Source organism: Sminthopsis crassicaudata, chromosome 6, assembly GCF_048593235.1.
Source record: "Sminthopsis crassicaudata isolate SCR6 chromosome 6, ASM4859323v1, whole genome shotgun sequence".
Lineage (NCBI taxonomy): Eukaryota > Metazoa > Chordata > Mammalia > Dasyuromorphia > Dasyuridae > Sminthopsis > Sminthopsis crassicaudata.
In genome coordinates, this window is record NC_133622.1 from 37,413,866 (window position 1) to 37,427,495 (window position 13,630).

A 13,630-nucleotide genomic window follows, 5' to 3' on the forward strand; every position below is an offset into this window, starting at 1 on the left:
TTGAAGAATGATACAATCAGGAAAAACAGTAAAACAAATGTAAAAATGTAAATGGAAAACAAAAAAGTTAAAGCTATTTGAAATGAAAGAAAGATTTCCTTTGCTACAGAGCTCTCATCTGTTACGTGCATTCTAAGTATAAAAATATGATTTTTCAAATATGTTGATATTAATTCTTTCTGAGCATAGAGAATATTTTTATTTTTAATTTGTTGATGCAGAAAAACTAAGACGTAGTCTTCCAAACCTATCCCGGACCTCTAATACTCAAGTTGACTCTGTGAAAAGCAGCCGAAGTGACTCAAATTTTCAAGTGCCAAATGGAGGAATACCTCGAATTCAATCTCAAGCATCAGCCAGTAAGTATGGCAGTTCTAGAAAGATAGGTATTTATCAGATAATCGAAATTATATACATTAATTGGTTTATGTTAAATTTAAGAAAGAGTCAAAACTGCAAAAGATGTTTTGATTCAATATGTTTGCTTATGAATAATGAATAGAATAATGTATTTAATAAGTTTAAACTTTATAGTTTGCTTAGGAGTGCCTTTAAAAGGCATTCTTTTGGTTGGAAAAAAAGCAAATATTAGCTGGTTGCTAATCAGTGGATTTTCACCAAGGAGTTAGAAATTACACTAATCTTCTAGTTGAGAATTATTTGGCATATTGTAATGAGCCATGAAGCCAGTTATGGAATTTTAAAGTTCAGGAAGGAACCTCAAATCATTGTATTTGGTCTTTTTATGTTTACAGAGGCTTTGATCTAGTAATTGTCAAAGTTATTTTTACTCATTCCATTTATTTTTCTTATATCTGGTTTTCAAGGAGTTTCAATTTTAAATCTATGCTCTGAAACTGGAGTGTGATTTTCTGTTTTAAAAAACAAATTTAAATTATTTTCATTCTTGTGTTTTAATCTGTCATTCTTTAGGAAAGTCTAATATTCTATTTGCTTTTGGTTTGGAAAAGATATTGATGCTAAATTCAGACTACAAGATAAGAAAGGGCATGGATTTTCTAATTATTGAAGGACGGTTATTATATGCAAACAATTTCTATGATAGGTTTTGGTACCTAATAAAAGTGGAAATAGACAATTTCCAGAGTTAATGAATTTTTCTCCTTTACTAGAGCTCTTTGTATAGCCTTAATGGCTACTTTATCAGGTGTATCATAGAATGGATTTTTCTGTGACATTTTGAGATTCCTTGCTCTTGAGATTCTGTGAGCCATAGGCATAACACAGATCTTTTTCTACTTTTTTAAAACATCTACCTAAGTTCATAGGACCCCAAAAATTCAAATATTTTTGTTGAATTCATGACTCAATTAAATCTATGAAATAAAGTAAACTAGGGGCACTGTTGTTTTGCGTGGTACTGTAATGTAGACCATATAGGAAATATTGAAATCAATATTTAAAAAGATAATGTTGACAGAAAAGAGGATGCACTAATATCCTCCTCCTTAATTAAAAACTTTAATATATAAGTTTTTAATTAAGGAGGAGGATTTGCATTTATGTATCTGTGGTTATAGAAATGGCTACCTGAAATGTAACTTCAAATTTATGTATTTTTGATAGGTTTGTTAAAACCTAATTTATTATTGATCATGTTTTAATTCATTATCAAACAGGAAATTGAAAAATACAAAAGATTAGTAAAGATTGTTATGTCATTACTTAATTTACTTATGTTTTAAGCAGTCATAATGATGCTCTTATTTCTTTATTCAATAAATATCTATTGAATGACTTAAATGTAAGGCATATGCTATATTGAAATCAAAATTAGGATATTTCATAAGTGGTTTTATTTGTTTTTTGAAAGAATTTTAAAAGTTGAGTTATGTACCCACATATATCTGGGAGTTCATACTTCAATAAAAATGGAATTAACTTTAAAATTAAAGTTTTGGTGCTGGTTTTAGGACAGATAAGAGTCCATCATCAGGAATTGAATACTGGCCTAAATGGACCACTTGTCTAAATCAATGACATAAAATTGTTCTGATTTTTAAAAAATTTGGCTTTTTTTCATCATCCTGGTGATTTTCATGCTTCCTATAAGTGAAAAAAGGCTAATGACAAAGTATGCAGTTTGGAGATTCAAAAGATTTAAAATTAGAGGAGTATAGAAGCTTCCTTGTATTATGATACCAAATACTAGCCAGATAAAGTAATTTATAACTATCTGTAGAGGCATACTTTACCACAATTTGTTATTATCTAGATCAGTGGTCCTCAAACTTTTTAAATAGGGGGCCAGTTCACTGTCCCTCAGACTGTTGGAGGGCCGGACTACAGTATCCCTAGTTTAGATAAAGGAAAAATCAGATTTTCATCTCAGAATTTCAGATTTTTATCATGTCTGATATATTTTATATACATATTCTTTGTATAATTTTATTATTGATGTACTGTTTGATAATGAATTTTCCTATTTTGATGTTAATATGGTTTAAATGTTATTACACTCAACAAGGTTTGCTGATTTAAATTATTTCATCAAATGCTAATTTTTTTTCTTTTGCATAATCTGCTGTAATCACTAGCGTTGGTAGATGCTGCTTTTCTTTTTCTTTATTTTTATTTTTGGCTATTAAGTGGTAAAGCTTTGGGTCTTATCTTCTGGGCTGCATGAGCCTGACTTTGCAAGGATGCTGTCATTTCTATCTAAGGAACCACTTCTTTGCCTTGTTACTATGCTGTGCCATTCCACTAATTTTATATGCTCTTTTTGTGGCTGCAGAATTGTGGATGCTGGCATTCAAATCTGAATGAAGTAAATACTTAATTTTTAAAAACTTTTTGTTTTTTGATACTTTGAAAGTATAAGTGGAAAAAATAAATAGCTTTTAGAAAGTAAAATAGGTTAGAGGAACATGGAATATTATAGTCTGTGTATATGTATAAATTTTCCATATCTCTTCCAATTCAAGAAAGGTATCTAGTAAATCAGTATCTTGCTCCATAAGTAATATCAAAGCACATTTGATCTCCTTATTTAAAAGAGAAATAGGCTATAATTTTCCACACAAAAAAACGGGAAAGGCCTTCTAGTGTGACATAGTGGAAGTAAATGAAAAGCCCTTGCCACTAATGGGCCAAGAAAAGTTTGTTTTTCAGAAAATATGTAGGAATTTTCTAGAAAGAAAGTAAAGACGAAAATAGCAAAACGATGAGGGACTAAACAAAAGATATTCTGTACTGTTGACATAATTAAAATAAGTTTGTAAAATTCCCCATCCCACAAAGGTAGATGTCCTCACAAACACCCTGTAACATCCCACGTGATGGTCATTGTATCGGAGTAACTAACGTTAGGGGGCCAAACTTATCAAACCATGAATGAATTATTTAGTGAAATACTGTATCTGAATTAAAAAAAAAATTATCAGCATAGAACTTCATCATTCATCTGCAACTTTGCTTTCTTTGCAGCATAAAAGATGTTTTATAAAATAGAGAACCATGAGCTTATCTGTAGTGCTGAAAATGCTGGGTCAAGAAAGCCTATTATGGAGATCTGATCAGAGATTTCCCTGTATCTTTTATGTGTATCCTTTAGGTTTTGCTGGGTTTAGTTAGGTGAATCTCATATAATGTTCTCAAACCAATAATTAAACCAATAGTGATTCAACAGCTATAGCTTCTAAACCCTAATTTAAAATTTAAAAAAATTAGAATTTAGAAATTAAAATTTAGAAGCTAATTTATAGCTTCTAAACCCTAATTTAAAAAAAAATGCTTGAAAATATTTTGTCACATATTATCACATATATCAGGTGTGAATAGGTTGGTGAGTTTTGGATGTACAAAGGCAGTATCTGGTGGCTAATCTTATGATTTTTTTTTTTTTTGTGAATTTAATGGACTGATCTCTAGATAGTAGATGGATGGCTTGTACGAAAGCCTAAAACAATGTAATAATTTTTTTTTTTTACTATTCTAAAAATCTATCATAAGCACTGCAGATTTCTTTTATATAAACTAAAATCTATTTATGCAAAAGGTAGTATACTTACAATATGTGGATTAGAATTTATTTCTCATTTAGCAAGATCATAGGACCAAGTAGGTGCAAAAGAAGTTGAATGTGATTTACTTGTGGTAACTGTTTTGGTTGAAAAGAATTTGTAACTTGGACCTGGATCCCAGGTCTTCAGTTTATGCTATATAAACTAGAAGTATGATGTAGTGCTAGCAGATCCAGGAGAGTACTTATCATAGAAAATTAACATAATTCCCAAAATGATGTGTTGATAATGCCATAAATTGCCTCTTTTGATGGGGTTTTCCATAAAGCAAACTTGGGCATGCTGCAGAGAAAACAGCCTACCTAGATTTTAATAAAGTATTCAGCTATTTTTAGAGAACAAAGCTAGGAGGAATATCCCCTACAGTGGGTGGCAAAATCCTAAAAAAGCTCTGTGGCCTACTTGGAACATTGAATTCAGTCCAGTAGTATGAAATGTAATAGGGGTGAATATGAAATTTTACACTTGCAGAATGGAGCCTAAGTACAAGTTTAGTAAAAACACTGATAAAGTTGGGAAGCAAATAGATGAAGAAAAGCAGGAATATGATTCCCAAAGTTATGCTATATAGGGAACATTCTAAGGAAGTAGGGATTTTTTTCCTTGAGACTTAGAAGAGACGTGATTATAACTTTCTTGAAATACTGTCTCATGGAAGAGGATAGATTTATTTTGCTTGAGTTTCTAGCAGAAGTGGTAAAGATACAGGTTCCTTTACATGCTTAAGTGAAATAAAGTATAGTGGGGTTCCTCCTTGATGGATACTTTTAAGTAATGGCTGAATGATTATTTTGGGGATATGTTAAAGAATTACCATTCATATATGGGTAAAATTAGATCATTTTTGAGATTCTATAAAGATATGATAATTGAAAGAAGTCAGATCTTTACCATGCCTTTGTTTTGTTTTGGTAGATCCCAGGAAAATAGTCCCTTTCTTTTCCATTTGTCTTCCCATTTTACTTACAGCCAAGGTTTCTTACCTTCTTTGACTCTTAGAATATAATAATGCAGTATGATAACTTCTCTATTGTCTTATGCTTAAACATAATTTTTTTTTTTTTTTTTTTTTTTGCTTATTACAAATCAATTCTGAATCTTTGTGGAGAAAAACAAAGGCTTATAAAACCTTATATAAGATTCCTTTGAATATGAAGAATTCAAGGTTTCATAGGAAACTTTATATACTAGGGGATAGACTGTCTCAGGGAAGAAATGAGATCAAGGCTAGGCAGATAACATTTTAATTTTATTTATGAAAATAGTTTTCATTCCTAAAAGGATCTTGAGGATTCTTAATGAGATGAAGCAACAACTAGTGTTCAGGCTTAACCTCGAAAGTAGCTAAGGGTAGTAGTGACACTATTATTTGTGACCTTACAGTCAAAGATTAGAGTTTCAAGTCTTTGATATGCGGGAGTTGTGTCATTTCATCTCCATGCCAGAAGTAATCCTACTTTCTATTAAGATGAGATCATCACTTGCATTAGTGCAGAAATGTCTATCCTGACGTTACTTGGAGTGATGATCAAATCAGTGATCAGAATGAGAAAAGCCTCTATTCTTCCTCCACCAACTACATTCAGTGCACGTGGTGCCCTTACCTTGGATGAGGGAGCCCATTCGCTTGCTAAAGGTACTGCTGCCTCTTTGGCATCTCCTGCCCCTGCTCTGCCAGGACAGTCAGCCTCCTATTTAGCATCCCCCCACATTGAGATGTGGATCTCCATGTCCACTTCCACAGAAACTTTGCTCTGTCATATTGTTTGGGACTGCTCCTACCGAGACGACAGGGTATGCTGGTAAGGTATTTTTCCCCCTGCCATTTTTGTTATTCAACAGCAGGAGGTGTTTCTAATGGGAATAATAGAAAGTACTGTGAAAGCCAAATGAAAAACAAAAACTTTAAGTCTGAGGAAAATTAGATCAAATTAAAAGGAGTCGTTAAAGTAAATATGAAGGACAAATGTTTTAAATGATTATGGTATCTTATGAAAAAACTGTTAATTTACATTCTTATATATGATAAATTTAGGAATTTTGCTTTATTTTATTTGTAGTTAATGTGATTAGATAATTCATAGCAAATTGGATTGTAGTTGTAATATACCAGTATGAAGAAGCTTTTAGGGTAAAAACATTTTTATCATAACTGCCAGCCTTGGGTTTTATGAGAAACCAAACAAGATTCTATTAGTAATAAATTGGGAATTACTATGGACATAAAATATCAGGAGGCCACCAAAGAGATGGAGCACATGCCTTATTTGTGGACAAGGTGCAGAAATGCATATAGTTGATATGCTAACTTGGAGGGATAGTCTCTAGGAATCAGTTTAGGGATTTATAGACACTTTGGTTTAATTCGATAGCTCTGTGTGGAACAAAGACCACCTGCTCAAATAAATCAAGGAGATTTCTCAAGGTCGAAGCAGAAAGGGATTTTATTATGTTGTGTGGAGAAAGAGTCTCTCCCCAACAAAGAGGCAAGGAATATACGAGGCCTGGGCTAATTCTCTCTGTAGGCTCAATCTTTGCCCTGATTAGTCAGGATGGGAGGCCTCACATTCTAAGTCATAAATAAGGAAAAACTTGTAACCCAACCCCATCTTCAGGATTACTAAATTACCTAATAAAGGAGTTTTAATGCCAAGATGGCCTCAACTTAGTCTTACAAAGAAAAGGGCTATATGGTCCCATTCCTTGTAAACCATGGGATCTCTTGGAGAAAGAAACCTGGCCCTGGGGCACAGCTGACCTTCCCTTAATTTTGGAACACTGTCTCCATCTTGTGAGGGCTTTCACAGTTCCCTTCATTCACTTCTATCAAAGATTTCAATGAAGGCATATGTATAGACTATTCCTCAAAGTCTTAGGGCAGTTTTAAGCTCCTAAAGCTTATACTAAAACTTAAAGGTACATTATTAGCTCCTTTGTGAGACTTAGCACTTAGCATCACTATCGAATGTATATCTGGAAGCAGTAATTTATTTTGGACAATGGAGTAAGGATCCAAAAAATGTCACTAGGCAAGAAGAATGGGCAAAACTCAGCCACCCAAGGATGAGATGGGGCATGAGTTCATATGAAAACGACCTAGAGAGATTGTTTAGTGGTAAGTTTGGTGAGTCAGCTGTGTGACAGGGAAACCCAAAGAACAACTCCATCTTGGGGTCATTAAGAGAAGCACAGTTCTCTAATGGGAAATGATGAGAGTGAATATTGGGGTGGGAGAGACATGATAGTGTTGGGGCTCTCAGGTCGGTATCATGATTACAGCGAAAGAATTTGCCAACAGTTTGCCTCCAAGCCAAGATTTATTATTGTTAAGGGCGGGCCAGAAGGAAGAAGAGAATTTAATAGGAAAGAACAAAGGACAGGTTCAAGTCTGACGTGCTGATAGAGGTGCGGCTGAGGAGGTGTTGGGGTGGCACAGTGCCCATTCCTGGATCCCACGGCCTCCTGAATATTGAATAGAAGAGAAGCTCCTATCGCTGACTAGCAGGTTCTTCCCTGAGGGCCAGCACTGCTGAATTCACTGAAGAATTCATATTCAAGATTTCATCTGGGTTTTGTAGGAAACTTTGTACTAGGGAATAGACTGTGTCTCAGGGAAGAAATGAGATCTGGTCTAGGCAGATTACATTTTAGTTTGATTTATGAAAACAGTTTTCACCTAGAGGTTCTTGTTGATTTTTATGGAAAGTTTGGAGGCCAGTTATCCCTGAGTGTCGCTGCTGCCCTGACCTGACCTGAAGTTTAACGGGCAGAGAAATTTTGTTTGTGGTGATAAAGCAGAGGCTTCTTAGATATATTCAAGAATCATCAAACCATTCAGTAATTAAATAGTAGTTGAAATAATTCTATTCCCCAGATAGTAAGCGCATATTAGCTATAATTTATTGATACTCTAGAGGGCAGCATGTTCCCAAACTGATTTAGAAACTAGGAGAGCTTTGGGATTATTGAAGCATATGCTTCTCTGGCTGATTGATCACTTTGACTGGCTTTAGGAACAGCTGCTTAAACCCTACTTAGCAGTAATACTTTCCATCTAGTCCATTTTGTCAGTGGTATCTTAGGCCCAGATAAAAGATTGATGGTGAGGATGATGCTAATCAGCTGACAGTAGATGGTTCTGATGTACATAATCTCACCCACAAAGTGGATACTTTCTCACTAAGAGGAAAAACTGAGTCAGAGAGCTGGTCATTTCCATTTGAAATGGACAGTACAAGGGGCAGGTCTATATGCCCAGCAGTTTTTCCATAGCGTCTCTGTGTTTCCACCCTATAGAAAATTTGAATTTTAGCATTTAGAATTGTATCTGGCTGACTTACCAAAATATTAATTCTGCTGAGAAAGTGGTTGAAGTAAAGTGTCTAAATCAGTAGCAAATGTCAAATATTCCAGCTGGATGTCAGGCCTGCCTTTTGTTGCCATACCTTGTTTCTTGGTTCCAGATGTGTGGTGACTAATGCTGTCTGGCTAGATTTTGATGGCAGATAAAAAGATCTTTTGTGTGTATGTTTATTCTTGTTTTGAGAAGTGCCAATAAGAAGCTTCCTGATACTGCAAGTGAGCTTCAGTGCTGGATTACTGTAGTGCATAAAAATACCATGGTCCTGTGTTCCTTTATGCTTTACAAAGTGCTTGCTTTACACCAACCCTATGAGTTGGCAAGTATCATCCTCATTTCATACAGGAGGAAACAGGTCATAGTCAGCCCAAGTGCATGAAATGGGATTTACGTCTAGTTTGCTTCATATAAAGGCTTATATTCTTTTCATTGTCCTGTGCTGCTTTTATTACTAGGATAGATTTGGAACCAATGCCCTTGTTGAATGAATGCTGTGACAACTTTGGAATACTTCCTAACTTGCTTTGCCTGACTATTGGTTGCTGCAAGTCCTAAGCCTGTGGAGGGAACCTTGTAGTCCCACAGGTGAGAGAAGAGTCATCTGTTAGTCTGGGGGGGGCCCCCTAGATTATTTCTTGGATTTTGTTCTGAGTAATCTTAGTGCTTTAATAGGAGGAACTCTGGTTTAATTTTGATCTCTTCACTTGATAACCTTTCCTAATACAGAAGTTGGAGCGTAGCTAAGGGCATAATTTGCAGTAATCAATAATTTGCAGAGAAGTTTTGAAAGTGGAATTGATGGATCGATCAACAAGCACTTAAAAGTTCACCCTCTGCTTGGGAATAAAATGAACATTCCCTGCCCCTACAGGAGATTATCATTTTGGGGAAGTATATATGAAATATACCCAATAATTGGAAGGTGGTTTTGGGGAAGAGGCCATGGTAGCCAGTCAGTGGGCCCAGGGCCAAGGTGATGTTGGGGCTGAATTTGCAAAAGCCAGATGAGAAGAGATCTCTTAGGGATGGTGGGCAGACTGGGCAGGAGCCCACGTTGGGAACAGTGTGAGGACCCTCTGCCTGGATAGAGGGTCCTTGGTGGGGAAGAATGGATGAGGTCAGAGGAGGAGGCTGAGCTTTGGTCTGATCATCCTGCGATTTAGAAAAGGCTGTCACTAGAGTGTGCCTGTGTGGGGAATGGGCAAAGGGTGAGGAGATTAGGGAGACTCCTGAGTGCCCAAAGGGAAGTGGGATGCCTAACACCTGTAGGCCATAGGATGTGACTGAGTCCTGGTAGAGAGGTTTTGGTTTTTGAGCACAATTCGTTCCCTCTTCCCCTTCCTTTAATTTATATAATTGCTTTGTAAATGATACGTGATGGGGGGGGCTTCTTTTTTTTTTTTTTCCTTTCCTTTTCTTTTTATTTATTTATTTATTTTTTTGCGTTGAACAAGCACAGCATTTGTTTTGGGCCACCATATTGTTTATACGCTGTCTTTTAAACTTCTGTTTTATGTTTGTATTTTTGCATTCTGTAGCATGTCTGCTGGTGATTTGTTTTCCCATGGGTGTTTTGCATTTTGGTTTCTCAGATGTAGAGGAAGCTGTTGCTAAAAACCTGCATTTTGCACCTAAGATTCTCAACCTCTTTCCTTTGCATCCTAATGCACCAAGCATCAATTAATACACCAAGCATCGATTAAAAATCCCTCTGCTTCTAGAACTCTAACATATATGCTTCTTCTAGTTTCTGTTCCTTGATAAATTTTCAAGTTTATTTTTGAATTTTCAAGTTTACAGAAGCTATGCATTTTGATCTTGTCCTTCCAAACAAAAATTACAGTTACTTATTTTTCAACAGCTTCCCAAAGGCTGAAAAATTTGCCTCGTACTTCCCTCAAAGCCAAACAGTTGCTTCAAACTTCATCTACAAAAAGAGGTAACTACAGCCTCTTCCTAAGTTAAAGTTTCAACACATGGTAATTAAATACTACCCTTTTTTTTTTTTTAAACATATTAAGTTCAGTAATAAACAATGACAAGCTACAAATGTTTTCAAATAAGAGAGTGTAACAAGATCTCTTCTCCATTAATTGGATAAATCCAGAGGAAGGAGAATTTTTCTACAGAGGTATGTATTATTGCTACTCACTGTGCCATGTGGCACTTAATATTATGGAATTTGACATTTTTCTTCCCATAGAAAAAACTTAAATTTTCATTTGATGGACATGGGATCAAATAAACATTTGAGAATGAATAATGTGATATTTTGTACACTTAAGAAAAAGATAATGGGCTTATATTTAAAGATGGAGGAGGGGGTGTTTAAGAATAGTTTTAAGGAGGGAAGTGAGTAGAAAATAAGAAGCCAAAATCAATGTTCTGATTATTAACTGTTATCTTTGGGAAAACTTTATTCTGAAATTTTTTGAGTTTTTGTAAATACTGAATTTTGATGAGAGGTAAAGACAAAGAATTTCATTCGACTGGTAGGAGATAAGATGTATCATCTTAAGAAAAAAATATCTTAGGTCTTAAATTTGGAAAGGATTTGAGAAGTAATATTGTCCAGATCATTGCTGTTTATAAAAAATCTGTAGAGATAGACTCAAAGTTAATTGCAACTTAACCAGTGACATCAAGTAGCAAAGAAATGAATTTAAGTAAGGTTTTTTGATTCCAGATCCATTGAGTCTCCTACTGCCCCGTGGCTCACTTTTAGTGAGAGAGAGAAGAAAAGGGGAGTGGGTGGGGGGGTAATGAGAGACACAGTGGGACTGTATGAGAGAGGCAGAGAAACAAATAGGATGCTGCTTGAAAGGAGAAGTAGCAAAGTTCTACACAAGGCAAAAAAGATTGGAACTTTGGAGAAATTTCAGGGTGGGTAGTAAAAAGTATATTTGGATAAGAGATTATTCCCTTACTGCAACATGCTACATAAGCATCTAGCAGTGTAGAAAAGAAAGTATGAATTGGAGAGTAGTATATATACATAGTACATTGCACGTAGCAGCCACTTGAAATGAAGTGAATTGAAATAGAAGGTTAAAAAAAATGGAAAGGAAAAGTGATCTGGAGGATGAAAGGAGTTGTGTGCTTAAAAATGCTAAAATGATTCAGATTTAAGTTAGGGAAAAAAGGTTAAAATCGTGTACAATGGGCATGAACAATTTAAGCGAATTCCAGGGAAAAATTGAAACTTTGGGGAAAACCAGTTTAATTTTTAAAAAAGATTATTTTACCTATTAGAAAAACTAACAAAATTATAAATGATGGATTTATAATAATAAATAATACTGGAAACTAGAGTTAACTTTTGAGGGATTCTGTTGGATGACAGCAATTTTCTAGTTTCCAATTCTGTGTTTTTGGCATGGGATTAACATTTTGTTTTTCCTCTCCATCAGTTTTTGGTGTAGTATTCTTGATTTTTACCTTTTACCCTATGTCCTATGCTCACAAAAAATCACTTTTTTGTTTGTTTTGAAAAACTTGACATCCTCTTGTTCCCTGGATGTTATTTTTCCTAGTCATGTTTAATATGTTCAATTATAAATGCATATTTGAAATTTTTTCTAGAGTTCCAATCTTCTCACTATTGAGGTGTACAGGTTCATTTCATTCTCTCAGATCAAGTAACTGCCCTTCTTGTTGTTTTTCATAGAATCCTGCTAATTATTAGAACATTGATTTCTATAAATTATCTTTTCACATTTATTTCTTAATCCTATTAAGACTGTTCCAAGAAATCTTTCTTCAGTAACATATGCAAATCTTTGGACAAAGAAAGATACATATTAGAAATGGGATATTTTATTTATATGTAATATTTTATTTTATCATGTAACATAATATTTTATTTATATGTAACATTACATTAAGAATAATGATCTACCCATAGGGATCCCTGAGCCCACACTCCCAAGAACTGCTGCCTTAAAGTAACAAACTCTATCTCATGCAGGCTTATTTAGCATGTTTCCCAAAGGGCAAATTGGTGTCAAGGAAATTTGAAACTTTTGATTATATTTTTCTTCATTAAAATGTATTTTTTTTGCAAATTTGTATACATATGGTAAAGTTATATTTATTTTACATAGGAAAAGCTTAGTTGAAACATTTGCTTATTTAGAATATGACTTCATAAGAAGTCCTAGTGATTATCTGGTGGCTTTGTGATTTTTAAAATTTTAAATGTGAATTTAAAAAATTTTTAAAATAACGATCCTTTTGTGCAAAAGAGCAGATTGCAGTTTTGAGGGTAGGATAGGCCTGCTATTATTGAGGAACATGACTTGAATTTGAACTGCTTAGACTTAGAATCTGGATTTGGCTGCCTATTATCTGAAGGAAGGGCCTTGGGCTTTTAAAATGCCAAGGTGGTAGAAGGGAGGATCCTTAGCTATCTAGGTCTTTTGCATATTAAAAGTTTTTTAGTATTTTGTTTGTATGCTTTAGTCTATATTACTATCACTAATTTTTATAACCACCAGTTCACATTTTTATTTACAAAGAAGTTCATAGAGAGCCAGTTAAGGTTATTTCCAAAATCATCTCACTTATCCAGGTTGTTCTTGAGAGTCTCCTGTGATCCCCGATCTCCCTGTTAAATCTAGGGGAGTGATAGTCCAAGAGCATCAGGGCTTTGAGCTGTTCCTTTTCCATCTTGAAGGGAGTGGGTTTCCCCTCTTCTTTAGGAGCCTGGTAGTCATCTCCAGCTTTTTTCCCTTTGTAGGAATCAGATTTAGTATAGAAGACACGTTGGCTCTTGAGCGCAGCCTTCTGCCTCCTTGGTCGGCCCACGCCACCATCTTCACCAAGTACTTCACTGACATACTCTTTTTGGGAGATATAACTCACCAACACCTCTGTGTCTGAACTCTTGATGACATAATGAAGTGCTCAGTGGGTGTGGGTGTGGGTGTGTGGCAGAGATGCAGATAGAAGAAAATAAAAGTTGTCCTGTTCCCAGATGTGGAATAGGAAGAATGATATTAGGGTTGTTGTTTGTCCTTTGTTCTCAAGAGGACCATGACATGCAAGTGAATTGAGTTTGAGTGAGGAAAGGTTGGGCAAGGTCACCAGCTTCATTTTCTCCTCCACTGAGATCAGGGGCCAGGGATCGATCAGGACAACTGGACTGACCCTGGGTGTGGTGGGAGGCCGACAAAGCCCAAAGCAGCAATTAAGGCTATTGGTCCAATGAGACAACTGAGGTTGAAAA

At 35.1% G+C, this 13,630-nt stretch overlaps 1 protein-coding gene across 2 annotated transcripts in view; it reads left to right on the forward strand.

Annotated features, from left to right (window-relative positions):
• Positions 1–13,630, forward strand: part of SLAIN2 (SLAIN motif family member 2) — a 46,139-nt gene that overhangs the window by 27,166 nt on the left and 5,343 nt on the right. Inside the window, exons 6-7 of one of the 2 annotated variants that reach the window (XM_074276875.1) lie at positions 222–359; positions 10,265–10,342. In XM_074276875.1, coding sequence (XP_074132976.1) covers positions 222–359; positions 10,265–10,342 — 216 coding nt within the window. The remainder of the gene's footprint in view (positions 1–221; positions 360–10,264; positions 10,343–13,630) is intronic. The other variant, XM_074276876.1, reaches the window with a different exon arrangement.